General features: G+C 42.5%; 1 protein-coding gene across 1 annotated transcript in view; it reads left to right on the top strand.

Moving 5' to 3' along the window:
- The window catches only part of CFAP46 (cilia and flagella associated protein 46), a 3,596,153-nt gene that overhangs the window by 372,836 nt on the left and 3,211,259 nt on the right, over window positions 1–12,058 (top strand). Inside the window, exon 8 of the mRNA XM_044056880.1 lies at window positions 7,181–7,275. Coding sequence (XP_043912815.1) covers window positions 7,181–7,275 — 95 coding nt within the window. The remainder of the gene's footprint in view (window positions 1–7,180; window positions 7,276–12,058) is intronic.

The following is a 12,058-nucleotide window of genomic DNA, read 5'->3' as shown; positions in this document are numbered from 1 at the left end:
CAAGCTAACAGCCAGCTGTTCTTATTTATGTATTTTAATTTGTCTCTGGCTTTCAAGTTTCAGTTCTAAGGTAGCACGGTCTCAGTTTACCCTATGGTATTAAGGGGGAAGGGGGAATTGGTTAAAGGAATGGGTTTAATGCTTTTATTGCTCTTAACAGAACCATCCTCTGTAACTAACACCCTTGCTTCAAATAACCTGATTATATATAAATTAATGAAGGTCTTTAATGCTTTTCATTATACTCAACTAGGATCGCTTGTTTGTGTGTTTTAATAAAGGATATTTCATTTTTAACTCAACTGTGGACTACTTACTATTTTATTATTTTGTGGTATGCGTTTTAAAGTTTGAATTTATATTAGTGAACTAGGTGCATAACCTATTTCAAGGAATGAACTTCACACCCTCCACACTGCAAAGTTTATGCTTGGTTTAAATTAATTTCCCTTTCCTTGTACTTATTTTGGAAAAAAAGTGCATTTTGCCTCTCATTGTCTGTTATGATTTACTTGCTCTGAATTCATTATCTAGCTAGCTGTTGGATAAAGTGACATATTTTTAAACTCTAGGTACCTCTTTTCTGTGTTTTTCCATCAAGAGGACGTAGAATTTTCAGTCTAGTGGCAGTGGGCAGTAGCCTGGTCAGTATAGGTTGGGTAACACACTAGAGATTCCTGCATGTAGTTGTTTTATTGGCCAGAGGGCTTATTAATCAGCTTACCTTGTTTTTAGTGTCTATAAATTCTGCTCAGTCATTTCTACAAAGTGACATACGTTTATTGAATAATTGCTGTTTTATAAGATGTTTAAAGTACATTGATATTCTCTTGAATTTCTTCTTGTGTTTCCTTACGTTCGTTGTCTCACTTCACTCGGACACCCTTTTACTCTGCTTTTACATTAGGACTGGGGTTATTCATCTAGTAACAATAGGCGTTTGCCTAGTCTGTCTGAGTTGAGAAGCAAACAAAGGGCTCCAAGTGTAGTCATTTTATTGGCTAGATGGATCAGTAGTCAGTTTTCTGTATTCCCAGTGCTGATATAAATTTGGCACATTTCCAAGGAGCTGCGCACTTTGACAGTGCCCTGTACAGATGTAAATGTGAGAGTTTATTTATTTTTGCACTTTAATGTTTAAAATTGCATTTTCAAACTGCTGGAAGGGTTGCTGTTCTACACTGAACTACATTCTGTCTAGTGTTTCTTGGTTAGTAATAGGCATCTGTTTGTGGTTCCTTAACACTTTGACCCTTTAATGTAAAAATGACTGGTTTGGAGCCTAAGTCTGCACTCTTGTGGCAGTAGTAGCACTGATTTCACCTGTCTGAGCTAGAGATTGCTGGTGGAAAGCTCATTGTGTGCTTATTTGATTGGCCTTAGGGCATAGTTAGTACAAACCTTGCTTGTTTTTGATAGTATTTAAGCCTCATGTTTGCATGATGCTGCTTTTTGTGGAGTGGAGGTTATTGGTGCCTTGTATATATGCTGTTACCAGAAGTTGAAATTTCCCCTATAAAATTCACGTCAGAATTTTACCTCAGTCCATTGTTACTCACAGGGCAAATATTTTGCACAGTGCGCACAATATATGCATTTAATTAAGACTATTTATGTCCATCGTACATTATTGTAGCACCTAGGGCTCCCACTGCTCAGCCAGCATCTGGTCTGGACACTGGGCAGTAGCACCTAGGGCTCCCGCTGCTCAGCTAGCATCTGGTCTGAGCACTGGGCATTAGCACCTAGGGCTCTCGCTGCTCAGCCAGCATCTGGTCCGGGTGCTTGGAAGTAGCACCTTTTGCTCTCGCTGCTCAGCTAGTATCTGGTCTGGGCGCTGGGCAGTAGCACCTAGGGCTATTGCTGCTCAGCCAGCATCTGGTATGGGCACTGTGCAGTAGCACCTAGGGCCCTAGGGCTATCACTGCTCAGCCACCATCTGGTCTGGGCGCTGGGCAGTAGCACCTTGGGTTATCGCTGCTCAGCCAGCATCTGGTCTGGGCACTGGCATTAGCACCTACGGTTATCACTGCTCAGCCAGCATCTGGTCTGGGCACTGGGCATTAGCACCTAGGGCTATCGCTGCTCAGCCAGTATCTGGTCTGGGCACTGGGCATTAGCAACTAGGGCTATTGCTGCTCAGCCAGCATCTGGTCTGGGTGCTGGGCATTAACACCTAGGGTTGTCGCTGCTCAGCCAGCATCTGGTCTGGGCACTGGGCATCATCGCTAGTTATGTTAGCTGCTGACTATACCAAGTAAGCAACTGTCCCTCGTCTGGTTACAAACACCCTCCATTCCTGTCCCTTGCAATTGCACATTAGGACCTGCAATCATGGATGGGTACTTTCCTGCTATCTCTGCTTCCATCTTGGTAGACATGGGTATCCTGGTGCAATGTAACAATTGCCTTATGTACACTGGCAACCACTTAATTCTCAAACAGACAAATACAGTATGTGCGAGATGTAGTTATACATTGTGGCCTTGTCTATTCTGATGAGACTTGAGGCCTGCCAGACTCTCGCATACAGACCCAAAAAAGTGACAGGTTGCCAGTGACTCACACACATCACTCCCTGCACCCACAAAGGACCACACACATAGACCCTTCAGAATCTGAAGAAAGCTGTTATACTGGGATTAAAGCTCTAAATAAAATACTTTACTTGATTACTGTGGTGCTTGGGATTTCCATCTCTCATTTCCTGAACTCCCTTGAAATAAAGGTAAAACTAGTGTCCACACCTAACTCAACAACTTCTCCAAGGTAAATTATCCCCTATTAAGGGACTACATAGCTAGTTTCAAAACTCCCCCAAATCCAGAAAACATAAAAACCTGTACAGATGTGTACACAAAAGCCCTTTATGCTTTATAAACAACTGCATAGAAATGGCAGTACCAGACTGAAATAAACCCAGGTCAAACCACAAAAACAAGCCACCCTGGTGTGGATCACTAATATTAATAGGTTGTACAATGAAGGTAGGAAAATTGATCAGAAAGTGGGAATGTGCACAACAGAGCAAAACGTCCATCATTAGTCTGAACAAGTGAATCGGGGAATTGGTCAAGTCTGTGAAAGCAGACTTTGAAGTAAAAAAAAGCCTCCAATGCTAAGGTTAACCATAAGGCATTTTTCAGTTATGTTCACTATCTTAAGGGCAACACTGAACAATGTGCGAAATTAGTTGTAGATGGTATCACCTGTATGCAGCCAGAAGATATAGCAAATCTGATGGCCGACAAATTTACCTCAAATTTCTCATGCTGATCTCAAGTTGTTAATGTGGACAACTGTTTTGCTTGTTGTTCTGACACCTGTAAGGCAAGTTTTTGAGCTGCAAGCTCTTATGATAGGACAGCCTTACCTGATTTTCCACAAGGATTGGGTTGTGTTAAGCATTATTATTTATTGTTTTGCTGAAGGTTGTCACCTAATTCACTCTGTCAGTCCATTAATCTCCCTGTGTTCTTTCAAAACTTAAGAATAAGGGAAAAAGGGTACTTCATACCTTGGATGTGCATAGGCAGCTCTGGTACTACGTTGGCAGAACAAAGCCCTTTGGGAATACTGAAGGACTTTTTATTTCCTCTTTTGGGACAAAGAAAGGTCAACCAATCTCCATGCAATCCATTGAACATTGGTTGTTGTATGGTATTGTTTTATTACATCCGTCATGGAAAGGGGAATACAGGCAAGGTAAAGGCCAGAAGAAGTTCTCTTCTGTGTCATATTGGAAAGGAATGGACTTTAGAAGTGTCAGTACCTTCATAAAGCACTACAGAGTAAGCTCCATGCGGACAGGTCACCATGGGCTCCTGGACTCTTAGCTCCATGCGGACAGTTCACCATGGGCTCCTGGACTCTTAGCTCCATGCGGACAGTTCACCATGGGCTCCTGGACTCTTAGCTCCATGCGGACAGTTCACCATGGGCTCCTGGACTCTTAGCTCCATGCGGACAGTTCACCATGGGCTCCTGAACTCTTAGCTCCATGCGGACAGTTCACCATGGGCTCCTGAACTCTTAGCTCCATGCGGACAGTTCACCATGGGCTCCTGGACTCTTAGCTCCATGCGGACAGTTCACCATGGGCTCCTGGACTCTTATCACCCCTCCTCTCACATTAGGTATGCTTTGGGAATCTACCCATATGCCAGTAAGGCAGTGTGTTTATTGAAGTTAGTACAGTTGCAAAAGTTCCAGTTACCTGTAACGGGGGATGTTTGTAAAACATATTGTCTTACTGGAAGTCCCCTCCCACCATCCCCTTTAGTTTGGTGTATATAGTTGGTTGGTTGAGTTGCTGTTGTGTTTTGGTTCAGCAGCCTTTTTTTTTTTTTTTGTATGTAGTTTTTGGTTTGGAGCAGTAGGTGTTAGCAAAGCTTGTATGTCCTTCTGCTCTTCCTGTTGGACCTTAGAAGACTGAAAGGGTTCTGTCTGTCTGTGGGTGTAAAGGGGTGCCCTGGTCCTGCTAGATGAGTGGCTTTTCAGTGTCACAGAGAGGCAGTGGGAGGAGTTCTGAGTTTTGACTGACCCATATGTTAGTAAGACAGTCTATTCTATGAACATCAATTGTCACACGCAAGAGGAACTTGGGCAACTGTACTTCACTGCAGATTGCAAACTGTTTCGCAAATAATTTAGATTTCATCTTTATCCAGACCCACTGCAGACTACAGTGTTTCCTTCTAGTTTTTTCAAAGTCAGTAGTGTCATCTAAATAATTCTATACAAGTCCAACTTTTGTTGCCTGCATATAAGAAGTATTTTGCTTAGTTTAAATATGTATCTCACTGTGCTGCAAGGATTGTGTTGTATGTGCAGTGCTTACCTTGCCACACCTACATACCCTTTACCTGAGATTTCCTTTGATTTTTAGATGCTACGTCAACCTCAGTTATTTTTTAAGTAACTTCTGCCTTGTGATGTATGACACAGTGTATGCACTATCATTTTATTTCATTACCCATTGACAATTTTCTACATAAAGTTTTAAGATGCAATAAAGCTGATATAAATATAATCAAACTTTTGTAAATCTCGTACCAGTGTAAATTAAAGCACCTTCTTGTCCCTTAAAAAGGTGCTTAGGTGTTTCCATAAGAAACACTGTAGCCCTTCTTGTTTATCAATATATTATATTATATATATTATGTGTGTGTGTGTGTGTGTGTATATATATATATATATATATTATGTGTGTGTATATTATATATTATATTATATATATGTGTATATATATATATATATATATATATATATATAATTGTATTATATATATGTGTGTGTATATATATATGTATATATATATATATGTATAAAATATATTTATCTTCTTGTTTGCTACCCAACAAACCTACAAATCCCATGACTGTCTCTCTCTCAAACACCTAAACTGGCTTGACTTACCCCACCAGCTTCTTCTCTCTCAGCTCCAGATCATCCATTCTATCCAGTACCAGCCTTCCTACTGCCCAGCACTATCCCCTCTCATCTCCCATTATTCTCCCTCCAGACCTCTCCGAAGCTCTAACCAAGAACTACTACAAATCTACAAACCCAAGTCTAAATTTGGACACATGTACAGGTATCACCCCACTATTGCCTGGAATAGGTTTCCACTAGAAATCAGGACGCTTACACATCCTAAACAATTTAAGACAGCCACCAAAGAGCACTTTAAAAGTCACTGGTCCTGCCACTGCACCCTCCCTCCTTAACATCCCCTACTTCTCTTACCTTAATCTACTTTCTGCCCTTAAGTCGCTCTTCTCACTAGCTGTCTCTAATCTTCCTTGACTACTCTTTCTACTGTCTTCTAAAATCTATTAACAAATTGCCTTAGAGAAATATTCTGTTGTAATTGTCTTGCCTTCATGCAACTGCATCAGGATAAACTGGGTTTTTGTAACCACTTACCCCAAAAACTATACTCATCTTAATGACATATTTCTTTTTATACATCTTGAAACAGTTTTGCTATACTCCTGATTATTGACACTGTATAACATTGTATTGCTACTTAATGCCTTGTAATAATCCTGTAACATTGCTGTTTAATGCTAATTTATAATGAACATTGTATAATATGTCGGAGCTTTTCTCCCCGGGCCTCTGCTGAACAAGAGCTCTTCAGCTCAGTCGGACAATCCTGGTCAACAAATGTAAAATAAATAAAATAAAGAAAGAAATAAAGAAAGAAAGGACCATATTTATTGCCTGCTTCATTGTTAGGAAAACGTATCCTCTCTACAGCTGTCGTTTTTGCATTTTACCGTTAATTTCTTATATTGTGCCCGTTTTGCTGCTCTTGTGTCAGTGATGACATTATTCTTTTTGTTCTGTACTTCGTACGCTAAAGTGTTTTTCCTAATTTAGTTTTCCTGAGTGCATCAAATTTACATAATTTATTTTTCTGTTTTTGCTACGCTACGCTTTTTTTTTTTTTTTTTTTTGCACCTACTGCCTGCTGATTGTCAGTCCCTACCCAGCCGATCATCCAATTCAAATACTATTGCCATAGTGAGGGTTGGCCAGGAAGGGCCAACATGAGCGTCTCAAGTTTTGCCTTTAAACTCTATATACGCTGCACTGGTTGGCCCTCACTTGTACTCGGGAATAGTGCCAGAAGTAGCCCTCCCTCTCATTGTTAAACATAGATGGTGGTTCCCAGGCTTTCATCTGAGAAGTCATACCACTTCTTGTGCTTGACGAGAGCCTGTAGCCCACCTCTCCCCAGGAGAGGTGAGTGGAACATGCCCCTTTGCTTGTCTCCAGTCTTGCCTTTCTTTAAAAGTACTGCGGGCTGTAGTCTAACTCACCCAGCTACCTGTTTCGCAGTTAGGCCTCTATCCCCCCTTGCCATGGAGCCAGGATCGCCGCATTATATTTACTGTATGTATTACTTAAAGGCATAATTTCTTGTATGTTTCTGAAGATGAGAAATCTTGTTTTCAAGCTAAGTCTACCTTGTTAACAAAAATGCCTACTCAGTCTGTATATCCATCTCTGATTACCTTGTACAGTAAAGTTTCGAATGGCTAAAGCTTAGTGTTATTGTATTCTGTAGTAATATTATTATTTTAAATCTATTAAAACTATCAAAATGTGTGATCTGTCCAATACACTTTTATTCTAATGTTATTTTTTTGCATGTTTTTGTTTACAAAAGGTACGATACAAATTTATAGATCCTGCCAGAGTAGCAAAGGAGATAAAGAGCTCCATGGTATTATCAATCATCCAGAAGATCCAGAAGCTTAAATCGTAAGTACTGCAGCAGCAGCTTTTCCATTAGTTTTGAAATTAAAAGGAAAAGTGTTTTAAGACTTTTGTGTATGCATGTGTCTGTGTATAATTGTTAAGAGCTTGATTTTCACCAGCGGAAATTGTCTAGGCTTAAAATGGCTCACAAGGGCAGCTAGCCTAGTACTTATCTATGAACATAGCCTAAAAAAATGATATATGGAGAGAGAGATATGGAAGCAGTGAACTTTGTTGAAACTTTGTTTAGTCAGGAAAACTTGGTCAGCTAAGGATGGATGACAGTTATGCAAGATCTCAATTTTCAGGGAAAGAGAATATACCCTTCCATCATTGTTGTGCAGTTTTGGAATTAGTATACATAATTAGCAGGGAGATGAGGGGGTTTATCCCCTTACAAAAAAACTTTTTTTTTCTGTTTTTAGTTTTCATTTGCTAAGTACCCATTTAATAGAGTGCTAACAGTTTGTAGTTGACATTTGGGTTTTCAGATTGCATGTGTCTGTGTATAATGGTAGATCCATTTATAATGTGTTTGTGTGTGTATGTATAGTATGTGTCGTGGCAAATATTTGACTCTGTTCCAGTTCCGTTGCTACCTAGGAAAGTTATCAAACAACAAAATTACCAGGCTAAGACAGTACACACATAACAAATGATTTTGCACCAGTGCAAGCCACACGCACCCCACAGATAGGGGACTGTCTTTCACACCCAGCTAACTTAAATATGCTACCTCTAAAACTGCACAATGCTGGGGAAAATGGAAAAGACACATTCTCATTCTGTGATCTACCACAAATGCCACTCTCCCATTCACCCCATTAAATGCATTTTATTATTTTATTTGAAAAACTGAAGTTGACTAAAATGTATTCACCCAAGCTGCAGTTTGTCTAATATATTTCTAATTTCTCTCTTTCTGTGTGTGTGTGTGTGTGTGTGTGTGTGTGTGTGTGTGTATGTATGTATGTATGTATGTATAATAGTGTGTGTGTAAGATACAGGAGTCTAATGTTCATCATTGAATTTACACTTCAGCGAATCTCAAATAAGCAACTTCACTTATCTGAAACCTCACTTGTGCGAAACTGCACGTGTTCTGTAGTCCTATCTCACTTTCATTCTTTACATATGGGATTGGAGCCGAGCTCGGCCTATTTACAAGCTGGAAGACTTCTGGTTGGCTTCTGGCTAGGTAGGTATCACATGGTGCACCAGTACAATCACCAGATCTCATTTGCCGCGTCGACGAGTTTGGTTGTGCTTCTCTTTGGATCTGGCTAAGTGATTGCATTTATTTCCACTTTTTCAAAATGTCTTGGCTCTGTTTAGTTTAAAACAGTTTAATATAGTTAAAGCTGTTACTGCTTATAGTAATCAGTTAGCGTAGTAGTTATTAGAGTTGTTAGTTTTCTTGCTGCAATGTTTGGCCTTTGGCCTTTTCGTACTTAGTTGGTATCCTGTGTAGTGTTTTTTCATAGATTAATAGCGTTAGGCGCCTTTTGTACAATGATACACTGTGTGTGTTAATAGACAGAGTTTTGGGCGGTTTTCCACTTGTTATTTAACCTAGTTAATTAGCTTGTTGTTAGCATCGTTGGACTGCTACTATTGTTAACAGAACTACGTTCTGATTGTGCTTGGCATAAGCCTAATTTTTGTGAATTCCCACTCATTACTGTGTTTCCTGTTGCATGTGTGATGCTTTCTAACTTTCTCTAACTTTCTGGGTCTGTTTCAGTTAGAAGACCTTATCTCTTCCTTGCCCGGGCTAGGCCCATTTAAATTAGAGGACCTAGACCTCGTGGTGTATTTTCTTTCCTGCAGGGCTAGGCCTGTTTAAATTAGTGGACCTAGTCCTCCTCATTCCTTTTCTCTGTGTACGTGTGTCCCCTACTGTAGAATGTCTAAAGAGAGTAAGGATCATGAGCCTTCCAGCTTTAAGAAATGTATTAAGTGCTCTCAAAAATGCCTATAACGCTTGGTCACGGTAACTGCGTTTACTGTTTAGGGGCCAACCATTTACAGGAGACCTGTTTATTTTGCCGTGCATTCAGTCCTGGGGTGTTGCAGGAAAGAAGAACAAGCTCATCCTAAAAAGTCTTCTTAAACCTTCCTTTGAGGAAGATTTGTCTAGTTCCTCATCATCTTCTAAATCCAAGGGAAAGTCAAAATCTTCTAAGAGGCCCTCGCCGGCTCTGGCTGGAGTCTCGGAGCCACCTCTTAAAGTTTCAAAAACAGACAAGTCCACTGCCTCATCGGCTCCACAGACCTCGGGGCCGACTGAGAGCAGTATTGTTTATTGCAGGGTCGGTTCCAAGTATTTCGGAGCTGACCGCTGAGACTATTGAGGCTGTTTCTGAGAGCTGGTTTATGGACCCTCTACCGGACTCCTTGTTGTTAAAGTTATCTATACCTCAGAGATCCCAATCTCCTACTGTGTCATCCAGGTCTTCCAGGAGTTTATCAGAAGAAGATGTGGAGAGGGTAGTGCTGAGACTTTTGAAGTCGTCTGCTTTGCCTAAATTGTTGTTGGCTCCGACCCAGTCAGTTCCAGAGCCACTTGAGTCCGTTCAACCCTCTGTGATCATTTCTCCTCTGAGCCATGCTGGTCTTTCGGAGCCAGAGTGCTTGATGCCACTGGTGGAACCTTCTGCTTCAGCTCCCCTGGTGGCTATTTCAGAGCCAAGTTCTGCTCTGACATTTTCTGTGCCTTCCGTAGTGTCTAGGGGTCAAAGCTCTCCGGTCGGCCCCGACAGGGATTCTTGGAACCGAACTTCTTAAGTTCCGAGTCTTCCTCTCGGCGTGTCAGCTAGGGTGAGTTCAGACTGTACGTCTATCTCAGAGCCAGTGGCTCTGGAGCCGATGGCATCCTCAGTCTCCTCTGAGCCGGGAAGGTCCTCTGAGCCGGAGAGGTCAGCATTCGAGATGATGAGGAGTGTGCTGTCCCGATCGTCAACTCCTACCAGAGGTACCAGCAGTCTTCCCCCTAAAGCAGCTACTTCTGTCTCTGCTCCTACTCCCTCCAGTGGCAGCAGAGACCCTCAGCCTCAGGAGCCACCGGCTGGTGGCCCCCACTCTTCTGAGACCTCCCCAGAATGTACTTCTGAGGAGCCCCCATGGAAGAGGACTTGTAAGAGGAAGCATGTCAACTCCCAGGATGAGTCTTTGACATCTGACCTTGAGGAGTCGGAAGGGTCCCCCAAGTCATCCTCTGATGATGTCTCCTTCATAGACATCCTGGAGATCCTTAAGCAGAGGTGCAGCTGGCCCACTGTCACCCCTTCTGATGAGTCGGTGTACCTGAAGGCTTTCGGGTCTCAACCTTCTGCTTCTTGGGTGTCTCCACCTTTCGTCAAACTGATGGATTTAGTTAGTCAAAAGGTGTGGGATACTCCTTATGCCATGGAGCCAGTCCCCAGGAGACTGAGCAAGTTCCTTTCTCCCCCTCCAGGAAAATACTTTTTATCTAAAGGTGTGCCTGTAGATACCATGGTGGCGGCCACTAAGGAGGAGCTAGCTGAGACGACTTCTGTTCATCTGCCGAATAAGGAGTCCTGAACGATGGACAGATATGGGAAGCGTATCTCTTCTTCAGCGGCATTCAGAGAGATCTCCTTAAAGAGATAGGAGACTCTCCACAATGTACATGTACTGAGGGAGTCCCTGACAAGGTTTCTGCCCAGTTGTCCACCTTGAACTCTTATCGTCAACTCTTCCATGCGGCTTATTTCGTATGCGGCCAATGGAGCGAGTAGAGCAGCAGGTTCTGTAATTTCCCTAAGGTGTCATTCTTGGATGCATTTGTGTAACTTTGTGGAACCGTTTAAGTCTACCTTTACCAACGCCCCCTTCGAAGGTTCCTCATTGTTTGAATCCAAGGTAAAGGACACTCTCACCCGGTGCGAAGCAAGAAGAAAAAACACTCTCTGCCGTGGGAGTGTTTTACTGTTCCATCTAGACCATCTAGACCATACACTAAGGGTCAGAGGGGTGTTAAGATGTAGTTCAAGAAGTCCCAGAGGTTTTTCCAGTAGGCACAGGGTGACTCCTCCTTCAGAGGCAGAGGAGGATGAAATGGTAGACATCACCCTAGAGGCAGGCGAGGTCCGCAAAACCAGGGAGGTCATGATTCCTTTCGGGGCCGGCCTTACCAGTGCTCCTGATGTGGGGCCCGACTGTGCTTCTCTGGGGTCGGTCGGGGGTTGCATTTCTTTGTACCCAGAAGCCTGGCTAAGTATCACTCAAGACAAGTGGGTACAAAGAATTATTACCAGAGGTTATATATACCCCATTCTATTCCACCTTTTGTTCCCCAGAAGATCCCAGCTGTTCCACCCAATCACAGGGATCAAGCAACTGTGGAGGTCAACAGGTTGCTGTCAAAAAGAGTCATCCAAACCGTCCCAGCAGACCAAATAGGATCCGGAGTGTACTCCAGATTCTTTTTAGTGCCAAAACGTACAGGGGACTGGAGGCCCATTCTGGACCTCAGCAGACTGAATGAATCAGTAAAGAAAGACAAGTTCTGGATGGTAACACTGCAGTCTATACTCCTGTTGTTAGGGAAAGACAATTGGATGTGCTCAATAGATCCCCAAGATGCCTACTACCACATAAAAATGGACAGGGCATCAAGGAGTCGTCTACGCTTCAGGCTGGGAGCCAGTCACTACCAGTTCTGTGCTCTGCCCTTTGGTCTTACCACTGCCCCCAGGGTGTTCACCAAATGTATGGCAGTAGTGACAGCTCCCCTGAGACTTCGATTATTCCAGGTATTTCC

Source organism: Protopterus annectens, chromosome 14.part0 (genome assembly GCF_019279795.1).
Source record: "Protopterus annectens isolate FY-2018-M chromosome 14.part0, PAN1.0, whole genome shotgun sequence".
NCBI lineage: Eukaryota > Metazoa > Chordata > Ceratodontiformes > Protopteridae > Protopterus > Protopterus annectens.
The sequence above is the reverse complement of the archived record's forward strand: the minus strand, read 5'-3'. Positions and strand labels throughout refer to the sequence as shown.